The sequence below is a fragment of the Bos grunniens genome, chromosome 2 (genome assembly GCF_055505025.1).
Source record: "Bos grunniens cultivar Pamir isolate PY7600 chromosome 2, Bosgru_T2T1.0, whole genome shotgun sequence".
NCBI classification, from domain to species: Eukaryota; Metazoa; Chordata; class Mammalia; order Artiodactyla; family Bovidae; genus Bos; species Bos grunniens.
The window spans coordinates 123,190,088-123,217,716 of record NC_141166.1 but is presented as its reverse complement, the minus strand read 5'-3'; the positions used below and the strand labels follow the sequence as shown (position 1 = coordinate 123,217,716).

At 38.4% G+C, this 27,629-nt stretch overlaps 1 protein-coding gene across 2 annotated transcripts in view; it reads left to right on the top strand.

Annotated features, from left to right (window-relative positions):
* Positions 1-27,629, top strand: part of FRZB (frizzled related protein) — a 34,941-nt gene that overhangs the window by 2,990 nt on the left and 4,322 nt on the right. Inside the window, exons 2-4 of one of the 2 annotated variants that reach the window (XR_015148682.1) lie at positions 5,631-5,678; positions 23,295-23,360; positions 26,208-27,305. Coding sequence is in view for 1 of the 2 variants with exons in the window: in XM_086361509.1 (XP_086217635.1) it covers positions 5,631-5,678; positions 23,295-23,360; positions 27,101-27,305 (319 nt within the window). In the remaining variant the exon portion in view is untranslated. The remainder of the gene's footprint in view (positions 1-5,630; positions 5,679-23,294; positions 23,361-26,207; positions 27,306-27,629) is intronic. The other variant, XM_086361509.1, reaches the window with a different exon arrangement.

The following is a 27,629-nucleotide window of genomic DNA, read 5'->3' as shown; positions in this document are numbered from 1 at the left end:
TTGTCAGTCCATGGGACCTGATTACTAAGCTGCTTTAAAAGGCTGTAATGTGCTTTGCTGACAGTTGCCCTTGCTAGAAAAAGAAGTAGGGGTAGGTGGCAGTTGGAACCGTTTGTTGGTGATGTTCTCCCTTCTCCTTCCCCTATCCCCCAATGTGAATCAGAGACTGTGGTGGCAGAAGGGAGCTGAAGGGGAGGGGGCAGGGAATGGAGTGGTGGATTCTAGCCTGAAGGGTCCCCTGGCTTCCAAGGCTGCAGCTTGCTGAAAATTACATTCCCTATGCTGGGTCAAACTATCAGGCACCTGGAATTACTTAAGAACTACCACATGTGGCCAGTTTAATTTACGATGCAATATGCGCCTTGCTTCAGTGGGATATGATAGTTCATGAAGCAGGATTTTTTTTTTCCTTCCTCTAAGTATAAAAAGAGTTCCTATGTCTTATGCCTAGAATCTAGCAGAATATAAAAATGAGGTCTCCCTGAATAAAATAGAACCACCTTTTACATACCTTCAATGTCAAGAGGATTTTCAAATCCTACCATTTACACAAATCTGTTCCCTTGTAGGGTATTATGACTCCACCAACAAGTTTAAGGACATTTTACAAAGCAGAATTTTATTGAATGGGATATTGCTTCAGTCTACTTTTTGTTTTGAAGTACTAAGGGCAAGCAGGTTTTTATACAGAATATATCCTATCCTCTTGATGATTACTAATAAATTCACATTAAATTTATTTTTTCTACATTTTGTATTTATTGTAGACCTGTGACTGCATGTACACCTGCTTTATCTGTGATTTCAATTCAGTTTAGTCATTCACCCAGTTAATAGTCAAATATTTAATATTGTATGATGAATAAAGGGTGTGGGAATGGAGTGGGAAAGACCAGATGTTGAATCTTGACTCTGCCTCATATCAGCTATTACTATAGGGCAGTTGTATAGCCTCTCCAATGCAGAGTTTTCTAATCTGTGACATGGGGACATACTGCCTACATCCCATGGAGATGGTGAAGATGGAGTTAAACAGCATCTGTAGTATCTCATGCATAGTTAGTCCTCAACAAATTGCTGCTGTTGCTATTGCTATTTTACCATTATTATCATTGGTATTAAGATTTATTTTTTTGTTTATTTGGACAAACCTAGTCTGTTGGTAAATGCAGATAGAGCTTAGAGCTTTTGTCAGTTCAACTCTGGGAAACAAGCTTCATACTGAGAACACCCTGGGTAGGCCAGTCTTATTTCTTCTGAATATAAACTTAGTATTTCATTTTACACGAATTGACCTGGACCTCGGGCTCAAGAACAAATCCCTTTGGGAGCAATAGGAATAAAGAATGAGCTTGACGGATGTCTGTTAATTACAAACAGTTTATCTCAGAAATGAAGACATTGAGTGTTTAAGAAAATGTATGGTATGATATTTCACCGCAATTATACTGCCCCCTGGGTTGCCATGCCAAGGGCTCTATAATCGCTCCTCAGTCACTGCTGCTTTTTTGTCACCCAGCTCTTGAGCAGCACAGTTCTCCCAGCCCTCTCTCGCCTGGCAGAGCTGCGCCAGCTTTCACATGCATGCACTGCTGTTTAATCATTTCTCCACTTTCTGGGGAACAGGCAGCCTTTTCTTTAGCCCTGGTCTACAAATATTTGAGGGGCCAAATAGCAAGAAGGGAGAATTATTTAGTGTGATATGAGGAGGAAAATGGAATGGAAAGGGGAAATGGAAATTTTAGGGTAAGACTTCATTGTGTGAAGTTTTGAAAGGCACTCTGGATGGGGCTAGGAAGGAGTACCTTAGAATATAATGATATTAAATTATGTTTATAGCTAACACAGTTATCAGTGGTAATGGGATCTTAGGTAGTCTCCAAATTGTATATTAATAATTCTTTTCTATCTTGTTTCCACAAAATTCTAAATAGTTGCTTGCTACACATAGCAAAATTGACTAAGTTATATTTGTCCTTTCTCCTACTAGGTGTATGGAAAGAGGAGACCAATTACCACCATATAGATAGAGAGTTTTGAATGATTAAAAATTGGCCGTATGTCTTCAGTTTAAAGAAAACCAGTTTTAGAGTTTTGGCCCTTAGTTGGAATCCCAGATTTGCCATTAATGGTATACTTTGAGGGACTTCCCCTGGTGGTCCTGTGGTTAAGACTATGTGCTTCCACTGCAGAGGGCGTGGGTTCGATCCCTGGTCAGGGAACAAAGATCCCATATGTTGCATGGTGCAGCAAAAAAAAAAAAAAGTTATACCTTGAGCAAGTCGTGTGGCATTAACATAGAGACTGTGAAGAGCAAAAGAAATAGCTATATGAAGTGAATGATAAAGGGTAAGACAACAGCAGTGTGATTGGGAAGACATCATTCTCAGACCAGGAATCATTACTGGCCAGAGAATAAGAACTAACAATACTTAGTATGTGGCATGTGCTGCTTAGTATGTGATGCATATTAATTTCTTTAATTCTCGTAATAACTACATGGTAGGTACTATTACTCCTATCTGCAGAAAGGGAAGCTGAGGGATATAGAGAAGCTAAGTGATTCAAGTCCATAAAACTATTAATAGAAGATTCAAACCAGGACCTGTTCTAAGTTATACTTCCTCTCTTATGAAGAAACAGGTGATGTTAACTGTACAGAGAATCGGTGTCTTTTGACCATCAGAAGGGCTTCCCTGATAGCTTAGTTGGTAAAGAATCTGCCTGTGAAGCAGGAGACCCTGGTTCAATTCATGGGTTGGGAAGATCCGCTGGAGAAGGGATAGGCTACCCACTCCAGTATTCTTGGGCTTCCCATGTAGCTCAGCTGGTAAAGAATCCACCTGCAATGCAGGAGACCTGGGTTCAGTCCCTGGGTTTGGAAGATCCCCTAGAAAAGGGAAAGGCTACCCACTCCAGTATCTTGGCTTGGAGAATTCCATGGACTGTATAGTCCATGGGGTTGCAAAGAGGTGGACACAACTGAGCGACTTTCACTTTGACCATCAGATTTCAGTTATAGTAACCCTTTTGTTTTCATTGTATTTTGATTTATATGTGGCTTTAGAGAATGGAAGGCAACTCTGGACAATGAATTCCAAGGGATAAGAGATTAGTACTTCTCTGCACTTCTGAGATAGGAGAGAACACACATTCTGTACGCTTCTGTCTATCCCTGAGCTCCTCCGTCTCTGCAGTCCCCAGAGTGAACTCATTTCCTTACCTTCATAGGTCTGTTCTCTTCTAGTATTTTCTATATTGTTAAGGGGCACACCCACCCATATTCCAGGTCTGAAGGCAGCCTTGCTTCCACCTTTTCTTTATCCCCCACATTCAGTCGGTATCAGGTGCTTTAGGTCAACTCTGAATACAATTCCCTCCCCTTCTTCTCTAATGCTACTTTCTTTGTTTGGACCTCACCATTTCTTCCATGGATTGTGGAGCTAGAATGATAATGGGCTTGCTGACCTCCAGTATGGCCCCTCCATGTTCCAATAGGGTGATCATTCTGAAATACAAATCTATTGTTTAAAATTTTCTGGTATCTGCCACTAGCTTTCATGATTTCATGCCTTCTTACCCCTCTAGTTTCCTTTCTGTCTACTTTGCTCTATTAGCCCCATTGGAAGACTTGTAGGTCCCTCCACTCCACGAGTGCTTTGGTTTCTCACCCCAGACTCTGGCATGTGCTATTTTCTATTTGGAAAACCCTCTCTTTTTTCCCCAGCTCCTGCTTAGAACTCTTCTTCTGGAAACCTCTATGACACCTACTTGAAATCCGTGGGGCATTAAAACCTGCTAGTAATACCTACTATTTTAATTTAGGATAATTTGTTAGAATTCCTAAGTTTAACTTTCTGAAAACAGGCTTTTTTTGGATTATTTAGAATCAGAAAACTTTGGCTTTCTCTCTTCTAATTCTAACAGCTGATGTCTAAGCACTTTAAAAAAATGTAGAAACATTTTCCTATGAATAAGAATGAAAGAAGAAAACCAAACGCCTAGGATCAGCTGCTTTAAAGGGGTTTTCATTTTCTGAGAGAAGAATTTTTTCAGTTTTATTTGAACCTGTTGACATTAAACAATTACTTTACATGTGGGACAGTATACTTTTTTAATTCACAGCGAGGTCATCTTTGTATAAATCATGTGCACATTTTCCTAGGATATAGCTTTTTCCTTATTTTTTATTTATTGTTAATTTTGGGCTGAACTAGGCCTCTGCTGCTGCATGTGGGCTTTCTTTAGTTGTGTCCAGGGAGGCTGCGCTCTAGTTGCCGTGCGTGGGCCTCTCACTGCGGTGGTCTCTCTTATTTTGGAGTGTGGGCTCTGGGCGCCCCAGCTCAGTAGATACAGCGCGTGGACTCTTGAGCATGTCCACTCCAGTAGCTGTGGTGCACAGGCTTAGTTGCCCCCCAGCGTGTAGAATCTTTCTGGACCAGAGATTGAACCCTTGTCCTCTGCATTGGCAGGCGGACTCTGAACCACTGGACCACCAGGGATGTCCTTTTCTTATTTTTTTCTTTTTCGTTTTTGGCCACGCTGCACAGCTTTCAGGATATCAGTTCTCCTACCAGGGGTTGAACCCTGACCACAGGAATGAAAGCCCAGAATCCTAACCACTAGGTCACCAGGGAACTCCCTAGGATATAGATTTTAAAATACCAGCTGATGATTACTAAGCCTGGGAAAGTAATCCATTAATTGTAGTTTTGAGTGTTGTTGTTTTAAACTGGTGTTATACCTTCTGGTTTCATTTATTCATGATATGACCTATGAAGAAAAAGGACAGAGGAAGAACATTATTTTCTACTAGGATAAACAGAGGCATTAAACTCATTTAACACAAGGTATTAGTGCAAATGGAAAATGCTGGTGTAAGTGTACTGAATTGTACTCACTTATATGTGATTAAGAACATATAATTATGTACAGCATAATGCTTTGTTGGGGCAGTCAGTATTATTCATTAGAGGCTGCTTTCTTAACTAGAACAAAGAAGAACTTAACATAATCACCATTTTCATTACCATTAATCATGTTACCATTTTCTGGGATTTGGGGATCTTAAAAAGAGTCAATGGCAAATTTCCAATTATTATTATGTCTATTAATTGCACTGGCTTGAGTAGTCCCTTGATGGTAGATTTCCTTTCTGCTAAACACCCGTTTAGTGTGCGCTTAACCAGGAGCACAGGAACACTTTCTGCACATTTTCCTTAAGCACTAAGAATTAAAATGTATGCCAGTAAAGTGTGATACATCTATTATTGAAAAGGTGTATTTAGTTATTGTAGCCATCACGAAAAGTGTTGGGTGAGTACCTAGTATATGCTTAATTGTTGGAAATTTTCATGAAACTCAAAAACTTTATTAAATCCAGAAATGTATCCACAGTTGACAAGGATTCAAGAGTATATCAGCTTTCAATCACATGAAAGAATGCATCTTGTCCTTATTTGACCTACAAAAGATAGTGTCAACCTCACGACGCGAATAGGAATCCATTTCTTTGAGACACCTGGGTTGTTATCCAAATCAGCTTGTGACTGAATTAGATTTTAGTATGAGAATTCTTGAAATAATAATGAATGGTATGACTCTTACTGTACTCTATCATCTCCTTTCAGATTTTCCTATGGATTCCAGTAATGGAAACTGTAGAGGAGCAAGCAGTGGTGAGTATACCAGAAAGATATCTGGTTTTCGCTTGTGGTCAGCAGACTAGTCTTGATGTTACCTAGATATTTAAACCTCATTTGGGGACGTTTGTGCCCTGCATGGGCTTCCCTATTAGCTCAGTTGGTAAAGAATCCATCTGCAATGCAAGAGACCCTGGTTCTATTCCTGGATTGGGAAGATCTGCTGGAGAAGGGAAAGGATACTCACTCCAGTATTCTGGCCTGGAGAATTCCATGGACTGTATAGTGCCCCACATATTAAATGTAAACTTATAAAAACGTTCCTTTGTTTGTGTTAATTTTATTTTTTAAATTAATGATAAAATTTGATCTTTTATTTCGGTATACAGTTCTTTGAATTTTAACACATATTTAAATTTGTGTAACCACCAGCACAATCAGGATACAGAACAGTTCCATAACTTCAAAACAAAAACAAAAACAAAACAAAAAACTCAATTCAGCTCATCCTATTCCTTTATGATTACAAGCTTCTCCCACCCTTAACCTCTGGCAATCACTAATCTGTTTTTCATTGCTATGCTTTTGTTTTTCATTGCTATGCTTTTGTGTTTTTTTTTGAGATTGTAGTGTGCATGGAATGATAGAGTATGTAACTTTTGGACACTGGCCTCTTTCACACAGCAAAATATCTTTGAGATTTATCTAAGTTTTTGCATGTATCAGTAGTCCATTCCATTTTGCTGCTAAACGTTTTATTCCTTGGATATATTACCATTTGCTTGTCCATTTATGTCTTAAAGGATATTTGGGTTGTTTCTAGCTTTTGGCAATCATAGATAGAGCTATTATAAACATTTGTGTATAGGTTTTTGTGTAAATATAAGTTTTCATTTCTTTAGGGTAAATATCTATGAATAGGATTATTGGGTTAAATGGTAAGGGTATGTTGAACTTTATAAAAGAACTGCCAAACTGTTTCCAAAATGACTGTTCACTGTTGCACTAGCAACACTTAAGCGTTCCAGTTGCTCTGCATCTAAGAATGGCTCTAGCTGCATTTCACAAATTTTGAAAGGTTTTATTTTGGTTTTTCTTCAGTTCAAAATGTTTTATAATTTCCATTTAGACTACCTCTGTGACTCATGCATTATTTAGGATTGTATTGTTAAATCTGGTGCTGTTTGGAGTTTTTTCTGTTCTTATGTTATTAATTTGTATTCTAAATTCCATTATAGTCAAAGAATATAATTTGTATGATTTTAGTTGTTTAATTTGTTAGGGTTTATCATATGGCCCAGTATATGCACTATCTTGGTGAATGCTTCATGAGTACTTGGGAAGTATGTATTCTGCAATTGTTGGGTGGAATGTTCTTTAAATGTCAAGTAGATTATTTGATTCTTGTTAGTTTTTTGTCTACTACGTCTGTTGATCACTGTAAGAGAAGTGTTTACGTTTCCAAATATTGTAAATTTTTCTATTTCTCTTTTCAGTCTGTCAGTTTTGTTCCATGAAGTCAAATGTGATACTATTTTGTGTGTATACATTTACTATTTTTATGTCTTATTGGTGAATTGACCCAATGATGTACTGTTCCTCTTTATCTTTGGTAATTTTTCTCTTTTCTAAGTCTATTTTGTTTTGTGTTAATATAGCCACTCCACTTTTCTTTTGGTCAATGTTTGCAAGGTATATCTTTTTCTATTCTTTTTCTTCTAACATATCTGTATCATTCTGTTTTAAATAAATTTCCTCTAGACGTAATGTAATTGGTTTTTAGGTTGGTGTTGGTTTTCTATCCATTCTGTCAATCTTTGCCTTTTGATTAGTATGTTTAGATTATTTACATCTGCTGTAATTACTAATATGTTTGCGTTTAGTGCCTTTATTTTATTTGTTTTATGTTCGCTCCCTTTTTCATTCCTGTTTCCTATTTCCTAGCTTTCTCTTGGGTTATTGGAATGCATCTCTCCATCCTTCTCTCTCACCCTTGTGAGTGTGAGTGTATACACACACACAAACACACCCACGTATGTGTCTGTGTGATATATATCTTTCCATAGGACAATGTTATGCTTTCTCTTACAACCATTAATGTCTGTTTCAAACATAAATATGTCTAAATAGCTCAAGAGGAGAAAAATGGCCTACTGTATTTATACAGATGTTTATAATTTCTATTGTTCCACCTTCTTTCCTGATGTCCTAGGCTTCGTTCTGGTATCATTTTCCTTATGTCTGAAGAACTTCCTTTATACTTAGAGCAGTTCTGCTGGCAGCCAGTTCTATCAGTTTTCTTTCATATAAAAATGTCTTTATCTCATATGCATTCCTGAAGGATATTTTCACTGGATATAGAATTCATTTATACTATTTCAATTATTTCTGTCCTCACTGTTTCTCATGGGAAATTGGTTGTCATTGAAATCATTGTTCTCCTGTAAGTAATGCATCAGATTTCTGGCTGCTTTCAATAATTTTTTCTTTGTCTTTAGTTTTCAGCAGTTTGATTACAGTATATTTAGACGTTGATTTCTTTGGGTTTATACTATTCAGGGTTAACCTAACTTCTTGTATCTGTAAGTTTATACCTTTTCTCAAATTTGGGAAACTTCCAGCAGTTATTTTTTTCAAATATTTACTTTTATAACACATTCTCTTTACTTGTGAGTATATGGTTATATGAATTTTAGATCTTTTGGTATTTCCCATAGGTCCCAGAGGTTCTGTTCATTTTCCTCCAGTCTTCCTCTATTCTTTAGGTTGGATAATTTCTGTTTGTATTCCTTCAGGTTTATTGACTTCTTCCTTGTTATCTCCATTTTGTTGCTGAACTCATCCAGTGTATTTTAAATTGTCAGTTATTATAATTTTTTAAATTAAGATTTTTCTCTTGATTCTTTATGATATCTTGAGTTTCTTTGAGTCTTTCTATCATCTGCTTCATTGCAAGGGTATTCACCATTTACTTTTCGGAGAATTTTTAGAAAACTGCCTAAAGTCATTGTTGGATAATTTCAACATTTGTGTCATCTGATTTTTTTTCCCCATACAAACTGAGATTTTCCTGGTTCTTTATATGCAGAATAGTTTTTTCTTATATCCTGGACATTTTGAATATTATGTCCTAAGACTTTGGGTCTTTAAGATCATATGGAGAATGATGCTATTTTTTTTGTTCTGGCGGCAGTCAACCTAACTCGATTTAGGCTGCAAATTCTGACTAGTCTTCTGAAGACTGGTTTGCAAAGGCATTTGTGGTGCCTTTCAGGCCTATCCCATGTGTGCGGACTATTCAGTGGCCAGTGTGAGATCAGGGCAGTGATTTGTACCATAGATCAGTTTTCAAAGTCCATTGTATACTTTTTAGTGTCAGAGTCAGCATACCCAGGAGTGAGCCCAGCAGTTCATAAATATTTCCATGGGATCATTTCCCAAGCTCCTCCCTCTCCATAATTGTCTCAGTACTCTTCAATTTTGGGGGGCTCCCCCTTTTGGATCTTTGGCCAGAAGGCTGGGGCTTTGTGTATCCCACTCTGTGATGTACTTCCTGTGACTTCTTGCGTATCGGGGGCCCAGTGAGGACAGAGCACTGGGGCTCGCCCCAGTCGGAAAGGAGGGCTCTCCTCCGGCAGCGTTCTAGGCGTCTGAGGACCTCCCTTGCAGCAGCTGCTGCTGCCACCACTGACCCAGGATTGCTTCACAGATGGGATGGAAGCACTGGAGTGTTAGGAGACCCCTTCCCACTTCCTGAGTTAGAACCGGAGGGCTTTTTCTAGAGGACTGTCTGCATGATATCTACTTCCAGGCTGTGTTGAAACCAGGCGGGAAGGTACTAGAAGTGGAAAGAATGGCAAATGCACCATCAGTTTGATGGTGCTGGGCTTCTTTCTCAAACTTTCTACTCCTGTTTACTTTTCAGAGTCCTTGAGGAGCTACTTCTCAAATTCTGTTTTATAACTGCGTTCAGTGGGAGAGATGGGATGGAGTCTACTTACTCCATCTTTCCATAAAATAAACCCTTAAATGGAGTATAGCATATGTGCAGAAGAGGAACAAATCCTAAGCATGCATCCCAGTGCATTTTCACAAAGTAAACACTCTTATGTGGCCACTGCACAGATCAAGATGGGTACCATCACCAGAAACACTTCCTTGTGCTACCTCCAAGTCACTGATCCCACCTTTCTTCCCAGAGGTAACCTCTGGCGGAAGTTCTAGCAGCAAGAATAATTTTGTCTGATTTCAACTTTGATGAGAGGCATCATTATATACATATAGAAGTGTGTCTGTGTGTGTGCCTTCCTCATAATACTCATTATGCTGTCTATAGCAGAAGTTTTTAATTACTGTATAGTATTCTATCATACGAATATGCCACTCTTCATTTATTCATTCTAAGGGTCCTGGAAATTTGCATCATTTCTAGGTTTTTTCCTTCTCCTTTTTTTTTTTAAAGCAAGTATGACTAATGTTGCGTTTGTTTCTGCAAAAGCATTTTGCATTCTACAATGCAAAAGCATTGTAACTACAACTAGTTCTTTTTTACTTTCTTGAAATAGTAATTTGTACTGATTTGGTCTGTAAGTTGTCATATATGGAAGTGGAATCTTTATTAAGTTGTAAATAAGTTTGAAGCATCAATTTTCATTAGACTGGAGCAGTTTCACTGTTGATTTCCACTGTATCTTATCAGAGTGACAAGTATTTGACATAAGGCAGTGTGCATCAAAGGTACCTCAAACAGTTAGCTTTTAAAAACAAAAGTGAATTAAAATGCTTTATTTAGAATTATGTTGCTTTTGAATGCAACTGAGAGTGTTTATAGTGTCGTAAAATCAGCTGGAAATCCCTGGTGTCCGACAGTGGTGCTATTTTGAGGATTACTCCTGTTACGGTTGCTCGAAACAAACTGAAAAGCTCATTTGTGTTGTACATGGAGCACTCAGTGAGTCAAAATTTCAGGCCAAGTACGTGCATGCTCTATCAATTTGTCTAGAACTTATGGTTAGAATAGTATAGCACTTCACTGTGTGAAAGAGAGAAGACATTAATGACACTATGAATTAAGTACAAATATAGTTCAATGTGTAAAAGCGAGAGTGAATATGTTGTTCCTGTGTTCAGTGTTTATGTTCCTCTTTATAAAAGAGGAATGTTTTCCTGTTCCCTGGTATAATGGGAGTGATAAAAACAAGGAGACAGGCAAAACCAAGCTCACTTGCTTGTGGAGAAACACACTGACAGAGTCACATGTTCCAGGAAGAAAATAAAATCTGTTCACACTCAAAATGTCATGCTTTGGAGTCATGTAACAGCTGAAGTTGATTATGATAAAAGACATGAGGAAGACACAAAAACACTGTAACCCTCATAACCCCTCTTTCAAAAGTGTCAAGCTGTTTACGTCTGGAATTTGGAAAAGCAATTCTTTCACTCCAGTTAATTTATCCTTTGCCTCAAAGCCTAGCAGTCTTCTTTTTTTTGGAGATAATGACTGTCTGAGCAGCTTCCAGTTTATGAGTGTATTTTGCTCTTGTAAATCCACTATCATAATAAGGGGTGCATTCTCTCTAGTTTTCATAACATGGAATATGGAGAAAAACAATTTTAGTTCTATTCTGCTGAGTCACTTGGTCTGGTCAAATCAACCCAGAAAATTAAGGCAGGTATTCAAATGGTGCAGTGAAAAGATAAATTGTTTATTAAAACCGTTCTGAAAAAGAATCCCCCTCCCTTGCCCCAGTTTTCCACTTGGTGATGGTGACCAATTTATGGACTTTTGTATTTGAAAACTACATTTTCCCAATGAGGTGATGATAATTAGTAAATTTTGACACTAATTAAGTGTATGAGCATGACCAAATTACTTAACCTGTTATTCTGGGTCTGTGTTTAAATATAAAATCAGATAATTTTGATTGCTGAGTTCTGATATTTATTTCTGGTATATTTTCAAATTAGGGAAACATGAGTAATATCTGCTGGGCTTTCCTAGTGGCTCAGACAGTATAGAATCTGCCTGCAATGCAGGAGACCTAGATTCGATCCCTGTTGGGAAGATCCTCTGGAGAAGGGAATGAAAACTCACTCCAGTATTCTTGCCTCGGGACTTCCGTGGACAGAGGAGCCTGGCGGGCTACAGTGCATGGGGTTGCGAAGAGTTGGACACCACCGAGCGACTAACACACACACACACATACACACATACACCACACACACACACACACACACACACACGAGTTGGATACTCTTGCAGTTTTAGCTAACGCCTTTCTGGTAGTTTTTCAAAGGTGCTTCAGAAGCACCTTAGAGGTGCTTCTAAGGAGCTGAGTAACTAGCGATACCTGACTTCCTGGACCTGCTAGGGCTGCCCTGGCCATCACCCCGCCCTGACCTCCCACCCTCTGCCCTGCAACAGCCAACCTCCTCCTACTGAGCTAACCAATGCCTAGCTTGGGGAGTATGGACCCATTCTCTCTCTTTCCTTCTCCAAATTTGTTTTTGTTCAGTTTCTAAGTGTCTGACTCTTTGTGACCCCATGGACTGCAGCATGCCAGACTTCCCTGTCCTTTACTATCTCCCTGAGTTTGCTCAAACCCATGTTTATTGAGTCAGTGATGCCATCTAACCATCTCATCCTCTGTTGCCCACTTCTCCTCCTACCCTCAGTCTTTCCCAGCATCAGGGTATTTTTCAATTTATTTCCTACTAACCTGGGGAAGGATTCCAATTTTTTTTGTCCTTTGGTGCAATGTTTGTTCACTATAAAGTCTGAATTAATTTGTGGTAACTTCGACCCTTTATTTGAAAATAAAATTAGGATAGATAAAAATAGTATTTTGTAATTACATAGTAGCTTACCTGTAGCTCAGTCAGTAAAGAATCTGCCTGCAGTGCAGGAGACCCGGGTTTGATCCCTGGGTTGGGAAGATCCCCTGGAGAAGGCAATGGCAACCCACTCCAGTATCCTTGCCTGGAAAATCTCATGGAGAGAGGAGCCTGATAGGCTGTAGCCCATGGGTCGCAAAGAGTCGGGCATGACTGAGCAAATAACGCTTATTTACTTACTTACAAATATATGCTTTTTTCACTGTTTTCAGTATTGGACACTTTGGATGAATACTCATTCCTAAGAATCCTTCTCCCTGGGCTATTACCCGAATTGTCCTAGTTCTTCTCTTCCTGTCCCCTAGCTGTGGGCGTTCCCCAAGGTTCTAGGCTTGGCCTCTGCTCCTTACAATGAGTTCTTCCTCTTGGAAGTCATCCAGCGACATAGGCTGGATGCTACATGTTTCACCTCCAGTAAACATTTCTACCTGGGCAATCTGTTTGTACTTCAAAGGGTATGTATTCAATAATTTTCTTTTCATTAAAATTTTACCCCTTGCAACTTTTGTTTTAATATGTGGCACCATTGTTTTCCCAGATCCTCAACACTTAAACTTCATCGTCCATCTACCAATAAACTCTTTAGTCCATCCGCCCCAACCATTCATCACAGATGTGATGACCACCCTTGTACTGGCATACTCAATGCCACGAACAGGGAGGGAGTGAAGGAGTGAACAGCTGATTGCACTTTTCTCCCACCTCTTTTCTGTGTGGCTGGCATCGGGTAGATGCATGGTGTCCTGTAAGACCTACTTTGCTTTTCTCTTAATTGACCTTTGCTGTTTTGGGCCATGCCGTATGACTTGCAGGGATCTTAGTTCCCTGACCAGAGATTGAACCTGGGCTTCAGTAGTGAAAACTTGATGTCCTAACCACTGGACCACTAGGGAATTCCTTCTTAATTGACTACTTTAGAGTACCTGTACAGCATAAAACTAGCATTTCAGATCTCACAAGAGAAAACAGGCATGTTGCATTGGTTCTCTACATTTTGTGTATCCCGAATGACTCTTGGATCCAGAAACCTTCTGAAAGGCAGTTTATTTAAAAATTTCCAAAGATAGAAATACTAAAGAAATAAAACTAAATTTCCTTTTCTTTTTAATATAACGTTAGTTCCCTCAATCTTAAGCAATTCCCTTTTACAAAGTGCAAATTACTATGAATTGAGACCTTTATTGCAATATTTGAGGTTTGTTTTTTCAGCTAAATTGAGCAAATGTTAGTTTTGCTTTTTAAAGCTTTATTATATTACCTGAGTTCACCAATTGACTTAATTGCATTTTCCATATACAGCTCTAATCCAGAATAAAATCTAATATATTCTTTGCCTAATGTATATGTTTAGGAAATAAATATTAAACACGTAATGAACAGCTGCTAAGTCATGACACACTTCAATTTATGGAAAAATGAAAGGAATTCATATGTTAATTTACTTACAGTAAAATGCAGAATTCTTAAGTGTATGGCATATTGAACTTTCACAAATATATATACCTGTGTCTCTATCACCCAGATCAAGATAAAGAACATTTCCATCTCCCTTGAGAATTCCCTTGTGCCAACTCAGTCACCCACCCCACCATGAGTTGAGCACAGGTCTGATTTTGATTACCATGGATTAATGTTTGTTCTTCAGCTTCATGCAGGTGGAATCATACCGCACATACTCTTTGTGACTGGCTGCTCTTGTTTTTGTATAATGCTTTTGAGATTTACCCATTTAGTTATGTGCATCATTTTATTGTGGAATAGTTTGCCTTTGTGTGAGCATAATACCAATATGATTTCTAAATTCTATTTTTTATGCAGTTCCCCCCAAACTAAATATAATAATCTAAATTAACTTTGTATCTCCAGGAAAAATTTGGCAGATTTTTATCCTCAAACTCACAGATTTTTTTTTGTTGGAAAATTTTCTCTTCTGTTTCATAAACTGCTCTTAAATTTGCATAAAGTATTTTCTGAACTTTTTGCTTGTTTATATATAACTAGTACTACTAGCTAGCATTCAATGAGTGATTAAATACCAGGCTGTGCACCAAATTCTTTATGTGAATTACTGTTTAAATTCTTATAATAACCTGATGGGGTAGCCAGTGTTGGTTTGGGAATGGGTATTGTAACTTGCCCAAGGCAACATAAGCAAAGAGGGACAGAGCTGAGATTTAAACTCATATGTCCTTAATCACGGAGAAAGCAATGGCACCCCACTCCAGTACTCTTGCCTGGAAAATCCAATGGACGGAGGAGCCTGGTGGGCTGCAGTCTATGGGGTCGCACAGAGTCGGACACGACTGAAGCAACGTAGCAGCAGCAGCAGTCCTTAATCAATTTACCATACTCTCTTGCCGAAGAATTGATGCTTTTGAACTGTGGTGTTGGAGAAGACTCTTGAGAGTCCCTTGGACTACAAGGAGATCCAACCAGTCCATTCTGAAGGAGATCAACCCTGGGATTTCTTTGGAAGGAATGATGCTAAAGCTGAAACTCCAGTACTTTGGCCACCTCATGCGACGAATTGACTCATTGGAAAAAACTCTGATGCTGGGAGGGATTGGGGGCAGGAGGAGAAGGGGACGACAGAGGATGAGATGGCTGGATGGCATCACTGACTCTATGGGCATGAGTCTGGGTGAATTCCGGGAGTTGGTGATGGACAGGGAGGCCTGGCATACTGCGATTCATGGGGTCACAAAGAGTCGGACACGACTGAGTGACTGAACTGAACTGAACTTGCACTAATGCTTATTATTAATATAATGGCCACATATATGATCATTCTGGCTTGCTAACTTTGATTCTTCAAATTTTGGAAATGTACATAATAGTTCAAATGGACTTCCTACATCAGGACAGAAATTAGCTTTGTGAACTTGAAGTAAAATAGCAGAGTCAGGCACTTTAAAAAAAATCCTATTATTTTGCCTACTTATGGTAGGTACCACAGTTCTTGCAGGTGGCAAGCAGCCTTGGGAAAATATTGCTTCTCTTACTCATTAAATGGTCTTTACAAATGAAGGATTGGGATTCCCAGTGAATCTTAGGCAAAATTAAATCTGACGTTTATGGGCCATTGTGTGCTGCTGCTGCTGCTGCTGCTAAGTCGCTTCAGTCGTATCCGACTCTGTGTGACCCCATAGACGGCAGCCCACCAGGCTCCCTCATCCCTGGGATTCTCCAGGCAAGAACACTGGAGTGGGTTGCCATTTGCTTTTCCAATGCGTGAAAGTGAAAAGTGAAAGTGAAGGCTTTCAGTCGTGTCCGACCCTCAGCGACCCCATGGACTGCAGTCTACCAGGCTCCTCCATCCCTGGGATTCTCCAGGCAAGAACACTGGAGTGGGTTGCCATTTCCTTCTCCAATGCATAAAAGTCAAAAGTGAAAGTGAAGTCGCTCAGTCATGTCCCACTCTTCACGACCCCTTGGACTACAGCCCACCAGTCTCTCCATCCATGGGATTCTCCAGGCAAGAGTACTGGAGTGGGGTGCTGTTGCCTTCTCCCCATTGTGTGCTAGGTACTGTGAAAGGTATTTTATGTTTATTATTGAATTCTCTCAGTAATTGTGCTGATCTGGTATCTAAAAAGATACCAGTTTTTAGATATTAAAAGTTACATGAATAGTAAGGCATGGAGCCTACATTCACATCCAGCTGTGTCTGATCATAAAAGTCCATCCTTTTATCAAGGCATTTTCTGAACTCTGCCTCAATGGTATAGACCTACTTAATGGTGTAGATCAGCATGGTTCCTGATTCTGTAAGAGATGCATTGTTGTTCTTTTAAAAATTTTTCTGGACTTCCTTGGTGGTTCAGTGGCTGAGATTCCCAGGTTCAATCCCTGATCAGGGAACTGAATCCCACATGCACCAACTAAGAGTTCACATACCACAACTAAAGATCCTGTATGCTTCCACGAAGACTGAAGACCCCTTGTTCCACAGCTAAGACCTGGTACAGCCAAATAAATAAATAAAATAAACAAATATTTAAAAATAAAAGTGTTTTTTCATCATTGAAATCAGGACACTAGGGTTCTGTTTTCTTGTCTGTTTTTTGGTTTTTTTTAATGCACTAGGAATAATAATATCCTTTAGATTTTCAATAAAGTATCCATTTCATGACTTATAATTTTGGGAAGAGAGAATGTAGTCCTAGGGCTAGAATCCAGACATGTTTCACTATCTGTTTTTAGAAGGGTAGTGAAGCTGATTTCTGGAAGGTCTAGTGATAAATTGCCTATCCTCCATTAAGCTCTATCTGTACATGTTCCATAATGCACCCATCTCTGTTGCCATTTTGATGACTTTGATGATAAAGATCACTCATTTAGTGCACTGACTTCTTTACTTCACTAACCTGTTTGTTCTGCCCCAGCCATCTAGTTCCAGGGGCACATTCTGCACCTTGCCATCTAGCAATAGTGCCAGCTCTGTAATCCTAATTTCAAGTACACCCTTCTTTGCCTGCCATCTCTTTTCATCCCAGCAGATTTGCTCTAGTGTCATCATTGCTATAATTTTGCTCCCCTGGGACTGCCTATTCATCATATACCACTTACTAATATTGTTCAACCCTAACCTCCTTGCCTACCTGAGATTTCATGATCTATTGTAATACTCCTTCCCTTGAAAATACCTTCAGTTCATTTGCCAATCTTTTCTTCTGCCATAGTCACCTGACAAATTCTCAACTCTTGTTGCTGGAGAAAATTACTTAGCTGGGGTGACTGGCTTTACTTTAAATTCAAGATAAAATTCAAATACATAATCAGCATTGCCTAGGAGTACTACCTTGTATCTCTAGAAAGTTTGCCTTCCACTCAGTAACTGTTTTATACTTTGACTTCTGTCCTTACTCTTCCATACCCTGCTTCTTTTAGCCCCTCATTTCCTGCAGCTGATAATTTCATCCTTTAATGAGAAAGTAAAAGCTATCAGAAGGAATTTTTATCACCTTACCAACAGATTTATAAGCTGTCAACATTAGTACCCCTTTCTCCTTTTTCTTCTTATGCAGTGGATGGAGTGTTCCTCTGATTTTCACCCATCTTTTCCTTGCCAACTAATTTTATTTTTGGCCATGTCATGCTAAATGATCTTAGTTCCTTGACCAAGGATCAAACCCATGCCTCCTGCAGTGAAAGTACAGAGTCTTAACCACTGGACTGTCAGGGAAGTTCCCTTGCCAACCGAAATTGATAGACCTCCTTTTCTCTTAAGTCATTTGAACTTTGGGGTGTTCTCCTCAAAGAGAGCTCATCTTTTTTCTTGAAACACCATCTTCTTTCAGGTTTTTTTTACTACACTCTGTTGTGTTTCTTCTTCATTTCTGGATGCTCCTTCCCAGTCTGCTTTATGACTTCTTCACTATCTTATACATAAAGATGCAGTTCCTACCAGGATAACAGCTGATCTTTCAGGTTTCAAGCTTTAATGCCATTTCCTTAGAGGACTTTGAAGACCAGACTAGTGCAGGTCATCAAGTTGTATGTTCTGATGACACATTGTACTTTGCTTTCATAACATGTATTATACATGAACATAGATTATTTTGTGTGTGATTATTTGTTCAATGTCTGTATCCTGTTCTGAATTGTCTGTGTCGCTCATCAGGTGTCCTATATGCCTGGCACAGAGCTTGGCATGTAAGAGACGTGCAGGAAATATTTGTAGAATGAATGAATTATGTAAGTGACTCAAAACATTCAACAAATGTTAATTCTCTTTTCCTTTCCCATCTCATATTTAGAGAAACATAGTTATCCCAGGGTAGTAGAGTCAGAAAACACTCTTTCTGTAGAAGAAAGGCAGTTCTATAATGTGATAGATATTGACATATGTTTAAATTATTTAAGCCATGCTCATAGATACCATTTATAGGCAATGGAAAGTATAGATCTGGATCTCAGTAAAGAAGTCAGAGTTAACCATCATAATATTTAATTTTTTACATCTGTTTTTAAAAATTGTTGTGGTCTGCTCCTATGTGTCTTAAAATGGAGCGAAGTGGGCTTTCAGGATCAAATACAAAACATATATTTCATTTCGACCAAATTAAAATTATTTAAACTCTGACCCAATTAGAAAGAACCAATATTAAGAGTTATAATAGAAATTGTAACACAAATAGAATTATATTTTATTTTTTTCCCCTACTTTTTAAAAATAAATCTTGAGCACAGATCTAAGACCTTTTCCAAAAACAGTAGAAAAATATTCACTAACTAGTATTCCGAAGTCATGGGACATGAAAAGTTATAGGGGTTTTGGAATCTGCCAAAGTTAATTATAGTCTTACAGCTCTGGAGGAGACCCAAGAGAAGTCAGTTTCAAACAAAGGTCAGGATTAGTTAGAAAGTTGTATCACACTTAATCTTGAACTCAAACAAGGTTGCTCTAAATAGTGGAGGTCCAAAAAAAAAAAGAAAAAAAAAATAGTGGAGGTCCAGTGAGCATCAAATTTCAAAATTGTCAGATACTTATAACTTTTAGATCTTGTAAAATTATAGAACCCTTTAAAAAAAGACTGTTGTCCTTGTGTGTTTTCAATAGGTGAGCTGATTTTTATGTGTAAACAAATGAATAAAGAAGGATGTGGTGACTTCTACTCAGAACTGTCTCTAAGAAGCCCCAGTGTTGAGAGAGTGTGGCTGTTCCAGCTCAAGCACTGCAGTGCACACACAGTAGGGCAGCCCCCCAGAATTGCAGACCAAAGTGTATGCAGCACTGGGCATATTAATTTTACAGACTCACATTCACTCTAGTGGGGTAAACTCATGTTCATACTAGGATAATGAACAGCTTTCAGTTTCAGTAGCAGAGAAGTAGGCAATCATTGATTCTAGAAGAGTAGCTGAGAGAACCCAGCTAGAGGACTGAGGAAGAGCTGCCCACGAGAGTTTCCTGGTCCCGCTCCAAGGATGCTGTGGGATATAGGACCACATGCTGTTATGTGACTCAAGGGAGTTGTATTTAATCCTAGACTGGAGGCAATGAATTGCTAATATAAAACCTTCCCCGCTTGAAGAACTCTTGCCACTTTATTTTGTCGCAGCCAGCCTCTTTAAATTTTCCGTATTTTTCCTTAGATAAGAGCACCAAAGCAGTTCCTTTATATGTTTTTCTTCTCAACAGTGGAATGCAAGCCAATCGAGACCTATTGGTCTTTGTGCGAAGCTCAGTAAAAAATAGATTTTACTTTGCCACGACAGCAGAACAAAACTTAGACGTTGTGCCATGTGGAAGCTGGGGGAGGAAGACTACTGGCAAGATTATTGGTGAATTAAAGTACATATGATGGTGATGCTGCTGGCCCAATACAAATCAGATATCAGCTCTTGGCAGTAAACAAAAAGACACTGTTGCAGTCTGATTTAGGGTGGCTAATACATGCAGCATATGCCTCCATGATTTTTTTTTTTTTTGCCATTTCCCAATTCTTGGGCTTTCAGGGATATATATGTAGATGTGAATAGAAATACTTTACAAGAAAGATAATCCTCCAGAACTGTTGATGTAAGATATACTTTTCATGAATACCCTCAGATATGAATATGTTTGGGTTGAGTCAGCATAAATAAGTGAAAGAAAGTTCTTCTGTATTTGAGCCTTGTGGATATAAAATTCCATCCTCCTTTTTACTCTGCTGTTTTATTGAACTACTAGATACTTCAACTAGACGGATATTTGCTTCTAGCAAGAGCTAGGGATAGGCACACAGGAAAGGCCTTAAGTACACAGCATGGCATTTCTACCTCTGAGGCCAGCAGGAGAAACAAGTGCAGTGGGAGGAACAGAATTCAGTCCAAAGAATATAATGGATATATTAGGTCATTAGCTATTAGGAGTCTAGCTAGTATATATAGTTGTACATATGGTTGTGCAAATATCTACTTGAAAACTTCCTAAGTTATTTTACGATATAATATTTTGGAAAAAATCTCTACCTGGAAGTTTTGTGGAATCCATTGTTTATGCTTCAAGTAATCATATTAGAATCAATCCAGTAATAGTTGGTGTATTTTTCTAAATCTATTTAATGGGCAGTTGGTGTATTTTTGCCAAGAATTTTTTATTAGAACATGTGCAGATTTCTGAAGAATTACAAATATGTAGATAATTTATCTTCATGTATTATTTTTAGTGCTGCTACTGCTAAGTTGTTTCAGTCGTGTCCGACTCTGTGCGACCCCATAGACGGCAGCCCACCAGGCTCCCCCGTCCCTGGGATTCTCCAGGCAAGAGCACTGGAATGGGTTGCCATTTCCTCCTCCAGTGCACGAAAGCAAAAAGTGAAAGTGAAGTCGCTGAATCGTGTCCGATTCTTAGCGACCCCGTGGACTGCAGCCTACCAGGCTCCTCCGTCCATGGGATTTTCCAGGCAAGAGTACTGGAGTAGGGTGTCATTGCCTTCTCCAATCTTCTCCTTCTCACTATTTTTAGTGAGTAGTATCTATTTTTAAAGAGATAGAAAAGCACAAATCCATATCTATATGTAGGTGAGGATAATTTGTAAGTCAAAGACCATAGCATTTATTTCTTTGGAAATAGTCTCATCTTAAGAATCCCTCTTTTAAAAATATGTAACATTTTGGTACAAAAGAAAGCAACTGTACGGTAGAACTAGATAACTTTTCAGTTTGTTTTAAATGGGAATACAAAGGCTTTGTTAATAAAAACGTCATTTTTTGAGGAATCTTCTTCAAATAGCAACCAGCACTGATATGACCTATTGTCTATTGAGATCGTTATTCCACATAAACAGTGTTAAAAATTATCTGCAGAATCAGAGCGCTGCTGTGTGTAGCTCTGAGGACACCCTCAGCTCTCTCCTGGGTGAGAACAGCGGAGCTGCTGCTCCTGCTTTGGAGACCCGTGCTTGTCCCCAGGAGAGATGCTTATCTCTAGAGCTGAAAAGTGGAGAAGGCAATGGCACCCCACTCCAGTACTCTTGCCTGGAAAATCCCATGGACAGAGGAGCCTGGTAGGCTGCAGTCCATGGGGTTGCGAAGAGTCGGACATGACTGAGCGACTTCACTTTCACTTTTCACTTTCATGCATTGGAGGAGGAAATGGCAACCCACTCCAGTGTTCTTGCCTGGAGAATCCCAGGGACGGGGGAGCCTGGTGGGCTGCCGTTTTTGGGGTCGAATAGAGTCGGACACGACTGAATCGATTTAGCAGCAGTAGCAGCAGAGCTGAAAAGAGGGTAGTGAGGTGCTGTTCTCCTAAGGACTGCTACTTCAAAGCACATTATCCGTGAGTTCAGCTGGAAATAACATTTATGATAAGGAAGGGCTTCCCTGGTGGCTCAGATGGTAAAGAATCTGCCTGCAGTGTAGGAGACATGGGTCCGATCCCTGAATCACGAAGATCCCCTGGAGAAGGGAATGGCCACACACTCCAGTATTCTTGCCTGAAGAATCCCATGGACAGAGGAGCCTGGTGGGGCTACAGTCCTAGGGTCACAAAAAGTTGGATGTGACTGAGTCACTAACACACACACAGACACACACACACTTAGAAAACACCCAGAGGGATGGTATGGGGAGGGAGGAGGGAGGAGGGTTCAGGATGGAGAACACATGTATACCTGTGGCGGATTCATTTTGATATTTGGCAAAACTAATACAATTATGTAAAGTTTAAAATAAAAAAAAAAAATGTCAAATTGTCAACAAAAACTTCTGCTTTTTACTGGTCTCCATGCTAACATAAAACACTTTTAAACAAAAAAATTTTTGTTGGCTTCTTTTCTGTGATTCATGTGCCCAGAAATCTTTACATAAACAAATGCTTTCTCAGGTAATTGTGTATTATTTTCAATTTTTATGTTCACTTTAATGACTAAGATTTTATTATGGTTATGATGTATACATGAGGTGTATTTCTTAGCCAAGTAATCTATCATAAACAATGTAGTAATCTACTCTCTAAGATGTTAAATGATTTATCCTATATATGAAACACTTTGAGATAATTAAAACGTTTATTACATATGGTTGTATTATATTAGATAGAAAATGTTCTGGTCACTACTCACCAGATATTTAAAAAACACAGAGCATCTTATTTCAAAATATGTATACAGTAACTTCCTCCTGTAAACATAAAACTACCATTGAGTTTAATACCAGTTATTCTGCCTATAGAAAGTGCTCATGAGAATCACTCTGTTGTACACCTGAAACTATTATAATAATGTAAATCATGTATACTTCAATTCAAATTTAAAAAAATTAGATCCAAAAAAGAAGGAGGTCATGCCTCTTAAGAACTTGAAAAAGTCCACTGGGTTATAATAATATGTGCTTATCTTATTGTGTTGATTTTAGATCCAAAAGCTAATATTTGGAGGTGCGTTGCATAGTCTGTAAAATGTCTGTGAGGGCAGGTGGCCTTGAGCAGGGGTAACTAGTTACTGAGCTTAAGCATGACTTGCCTCTCGGGTGGCACTCATTCAGCTGCCTGAAGCGCTGAGTGTGTCTCTTTCAGGGTTCTGGGGGCATGCTCTCTTCATGCATGGTGGTGAACAGGGTTTCCTCAGGATTGGGACCTTTGACATTGAATAGGCAGCTCTGTAGACAGAACAAATGTGAATGTAGTTTCAGGAGAAAAGGACCAGACAAAAGAATATGAGCTTCCTTTGCTACTAGATTTGGGTCTGATCTTACCAAAAAATGTGCATAAACAAAAGAGAGCTAATGTTGAACTTTTGCTCATAATAGATAAAATGTTATGTTTTTTAGAACGCTGCAAATGTAAACCAGTCAGAGCTACACAGAAGACCTATTTCCGAAACAATTACAACTACGGTAAGGATAACCCTGTGATCGACTTACGAACTGCTAGGTTCCAAAAGGGGTTTGTGTGTATGTGTAGATTGATAGAACAACTTATGAATAAGGCTTAAAAACAAACAAGGACAGCTTTTAAGAGCATAATCTCTCTGTTCTAAACAATTGAAATGTCTCATGCGGGCACTATTCTTAACAAATGCTTGATTTGGGGGATGCGTTTCAGGCAGCACAGCTGGCGTCTTAGAACCATGCAGTGACATACACAGGCAGTTGAGAGGGGCTCTTCCCTCTTTGATCGGCCGGCAAGGATATGGAGCTGTAGTGGGTCATGGGTTGTGACTCATTGGGGTCAACACTCGGGGGGTAAACTGAGCACTTCAATGCATAAGGAGTGGTTAAAAGAGTCAAACTGGATTTTTCCAAACATTCTATCTCATGGTAAACATTGACAGAGTTGGAAAGTAACACGGAGTTTGTTAGTATTCAATGAAATGTTGTGTTCTTTGAAAAAGTATTCAAGGAAATGTTTTGTTATCTAGCCTGACCTAGACATGTGCTGTTCTGATAAGCAAAGTATTAACTGAAGAGCTACCAATCTAAATGTAGCTGACAAATTTAACTGGAGGAGGAAAAGCTTCTGTCTCTGTGCCAGGTAATGTGTTAGGTGGTTTCCATACACTGCCTTAGGTGATTTTCTCAACTGCACCATGAAATGTTCTATTATCCCTATTTTATCAGTGATTACTGAACCTAAGTTATCCTTCCTTTAATTATTCAGAATGTACTCTTGGATATTCGAATGCTTCAGAGTCACAAATATCAATCACTGTTATACTTAGAAGGGTCAATTAATAGAGTTTTCTAGTTGATACAATAAGCAACAAATCAGTATTTGCTGTATTCTGTTGGCATTTTATTATGATTCTTCCACTCTGGCATTTATGAGATTAATAAAGTTCATGTTACTATCTCTGCCAAAGACTGTCAGTGTTGAGTAAGTGAATAAACATGGCAATTAAATGGATTTATAAAGTGCCTTCATTACGAAAATGAAGGCTTTATTATTCAGTTTACTTTAGAGAATATAGCACACACACAACAGAATTATTCCTCCTTTTCTATTATTTGGGAATTGGAAGGAGAGAAATGGATAAATCTCTGTAAGAGTAACCTTTGATATCTTTGAAAATACTGTATATTGAAAGATATCAAGTAAAAAATTCAGTGTAGTTAAATCTCTTTAAAATAAATATACCTAGTTCCTCAAATTTTTCTTCAATGGATTCAATTTTTATTTTTTGTTTACTAATTATCTTTAGAGGAATCTATAGTTTCTCTTAGCCAATGGTAGACACACTTTCTAAGGTGGAAATGTAAGAAATCAGATGCCTGGCTGCTGATCTGAGGATTCTATCCTCTATAAATTGATGTGAAATATAACAAGGAAAGGAAACTTTTAATTTTTAGATTAACTTTGTAAGATTGAAAAATGCTATATGAACTTTTAAGTTAATGAAGAGTTGTGTTAAAGACAAAAACATGAAAAATTTTATATTGGGAAATTTTACTTAGTTTGTATTTGTTTTACTTATTATTAATTTTTACTTTATCCAGTCTTAGAGCTGCAATGGTTAGTGTTACTATTTTTGTTAAAAGATAAAATGGTTACTAATGGTTACAAGTCATAGGAAGAGAAAATCTTCCAACAAGGTAGCCGAGTGAGTATTATAACAGAAATAGGATACAGATCACAGGTAGTGGAAAAAAGATAATTTCTTTCTCATGGTTAAACAATAACCAGATTTCCCATAATTTAAGAATTTTCACTTCTCTAAGTCTTACTCAGAGCTTCTTTGAGGAAGACAGGCACTAAAATTATAAAAGAGAAGGAAAACTCCTGAAAATATATTTTAAACTTTAAAATATGTTGATCTTTATCTTTCTTAAATATCTACATGTGTCTATTGAGAAAACAAACTGGAGGTGGGAGCAAATTGATAATTCAGATGAAACCTCTGCTTCATTCAGATTAATTCAGGTAAAAGCTCTTGAGCTTTGACAAAATTACTTGAATAATAAAGTAAGCCTTGTAGAGAGGTATTTACTTTGGAGTGGGTACATGTGCTAAAAATTTCTAATGAAAATAGTAGACGCACTGGGTAAATAAATCATTAGTTTGAGAACGTTTGCACAGCTCACTAATCTCTAATAGCTGATGAATGCTATGAAGCACATTCACATAAGCCAGGACACACAAAAATGTGTGCTAGCCGGGGCTGTGAATCTATCATCTGGTTCTCCCAAATGACATTTCAAAAAGGGCAACCTTATCTTTTGTTAAAATAAGAATAGAACACTCATAAAAAAAGACCCCTTCACTCAGAAATCACACCAAGCAGAGAGGCTGGCAGTTACATTTTGTTTGCTATAAGCCCTCATACTTGAGACAACTAATTCTCTGAAGATTGAAATACCTGTGAAGCAAAATTGAGGTTTTGTTCTAAAGTTTTTAGAATTAGTAGCTTAATTCTTATTGTATGTGTGTTGTACTGGTGGAATGTTATTGAATAAATTTCTGTATGGAATTGGGGCATTGATGGAGGGCAATGGTTTATTAGCTGGCTTTATATTTTCATGGATTACTTTTTCCTTTGTAGTCCAAAACCCCTAAAATATGTGGGAAGGAACTCAGATGAAAGTGGTTGGCAGATATGTGCCTAAGAGGCTTTTAAAAAGTACATTCATTTGGATATGTTGTGTTTTCTTCTGTATAAAGTCCATGGATATTGAACTAGAGCAATGAGGCTGCCTGGGCAAAAGCTGTTGGCTTCTTACTAATTGACATTTTTTGCTTCTTCCTAGGCCTTTTCAAAATCCCCTTAGGAAAAAAAGTAAAAAGCTCATTTACCCGAAGTAGGAATCTAAAGAATTTGGCTCTTCCAAAGGAGAGAAATACAGAAAAGAAGCAAAACAGTACTTTCTAGATTCTGAGTCAAATGTTTTGAATTTGCAACTGAATATATTCTTTTTAAAGCAGTTTTGTCTTTATTTTGAGAAGTCAAGCCCAACGTTAAGAGATAAACTGGCTGCCAGAATACCCACTGAGACAGTAGATTAATGCAATTGATGTGTTAGACCATATTTCATAGCACATGAGTGGGACAGTTTTTATTCAAGCAGAAAATGCTGTATACATAAACAAGAGTATGAAAGATAGTCTGTACTGAAACAAAGGAAGAAAGGAGCTGATGTCTGAACAGTGAGCTAAGATGAAAGGGTGGAAAGATTGCAGAACTAGCCTGAGAACATCATAGAACAGGACAGCTTTATGACACTAAAGAAAACCCTAACTGGTTAGAAAATCTATTAATAGACCTGATGGAAAAAATGCCGACAGTGAAACGAAGCATATTTAGGTGGTGGGTCTTTACATATAGTGAAACTAACATGGTTTAAATTCCTCTTGGCACAATTGAAACTGTACATATCTAAACAGTTCTCATGAAATACACACACAAATATAAATGTACATGCAAATTTGCAGGGGATCGGGGTGAATATTAAGGGGGCAGGTGTGCTGTAGAGTGTGTTACTCACTACTGTCTAAGGAGACTATATCTGCTTTATTTTTTCTCTCCATTCATTGAACATCAAATGGATACGAATTGACTAGAAAGAAGTCTACTTGTCTTTTTTGACTGGGGCACCTATAGTGTGTCATATTGCCATATCGGCTTTATTGTTTTTTTATCCAGTCATTCGGGCTAAAGTTAAAGAAATAAAGACCAAGTGTCATGATGTGACTGCAGTAGTGGAGGTGAAGGAGATTTTAAAGGCTTCTCTGGTAAACATTCCAAGGGAAACTGTGAACCTTTATACCAGCTCTGGCTGCCTGTGTCCTCCACTTAACGTTAATGAGGAGTATCTCATCATGGGCTACGAAGATGAAGAGCGCTCCAGGTAATTCACTCCTTAAGAATTCAGAATAATTTCTATGCACATCCTATTCTTACTGCATTTCTATAGAGATCTGACTCTGGAGGTTGCTCTTTGGGATCTGTCTACCTTCTGGGGAATTAAAAGATCAGTTTTAGTTGGAGCCTTCAATTCATGTATTAGATAGGAAAGTATATGTGGGAAATTTCTAGGTGTGCATTTTTCTGGGGAGAGGGATCATAATTTTGTTTGTTCTTAAACAGGTCCATGACTCCCAATAGTTGAGAATTACTGTTCTAAAACATGGCTGTCCCTTTCTAGTATAAACAGTATGTGTTTCTTGACAAT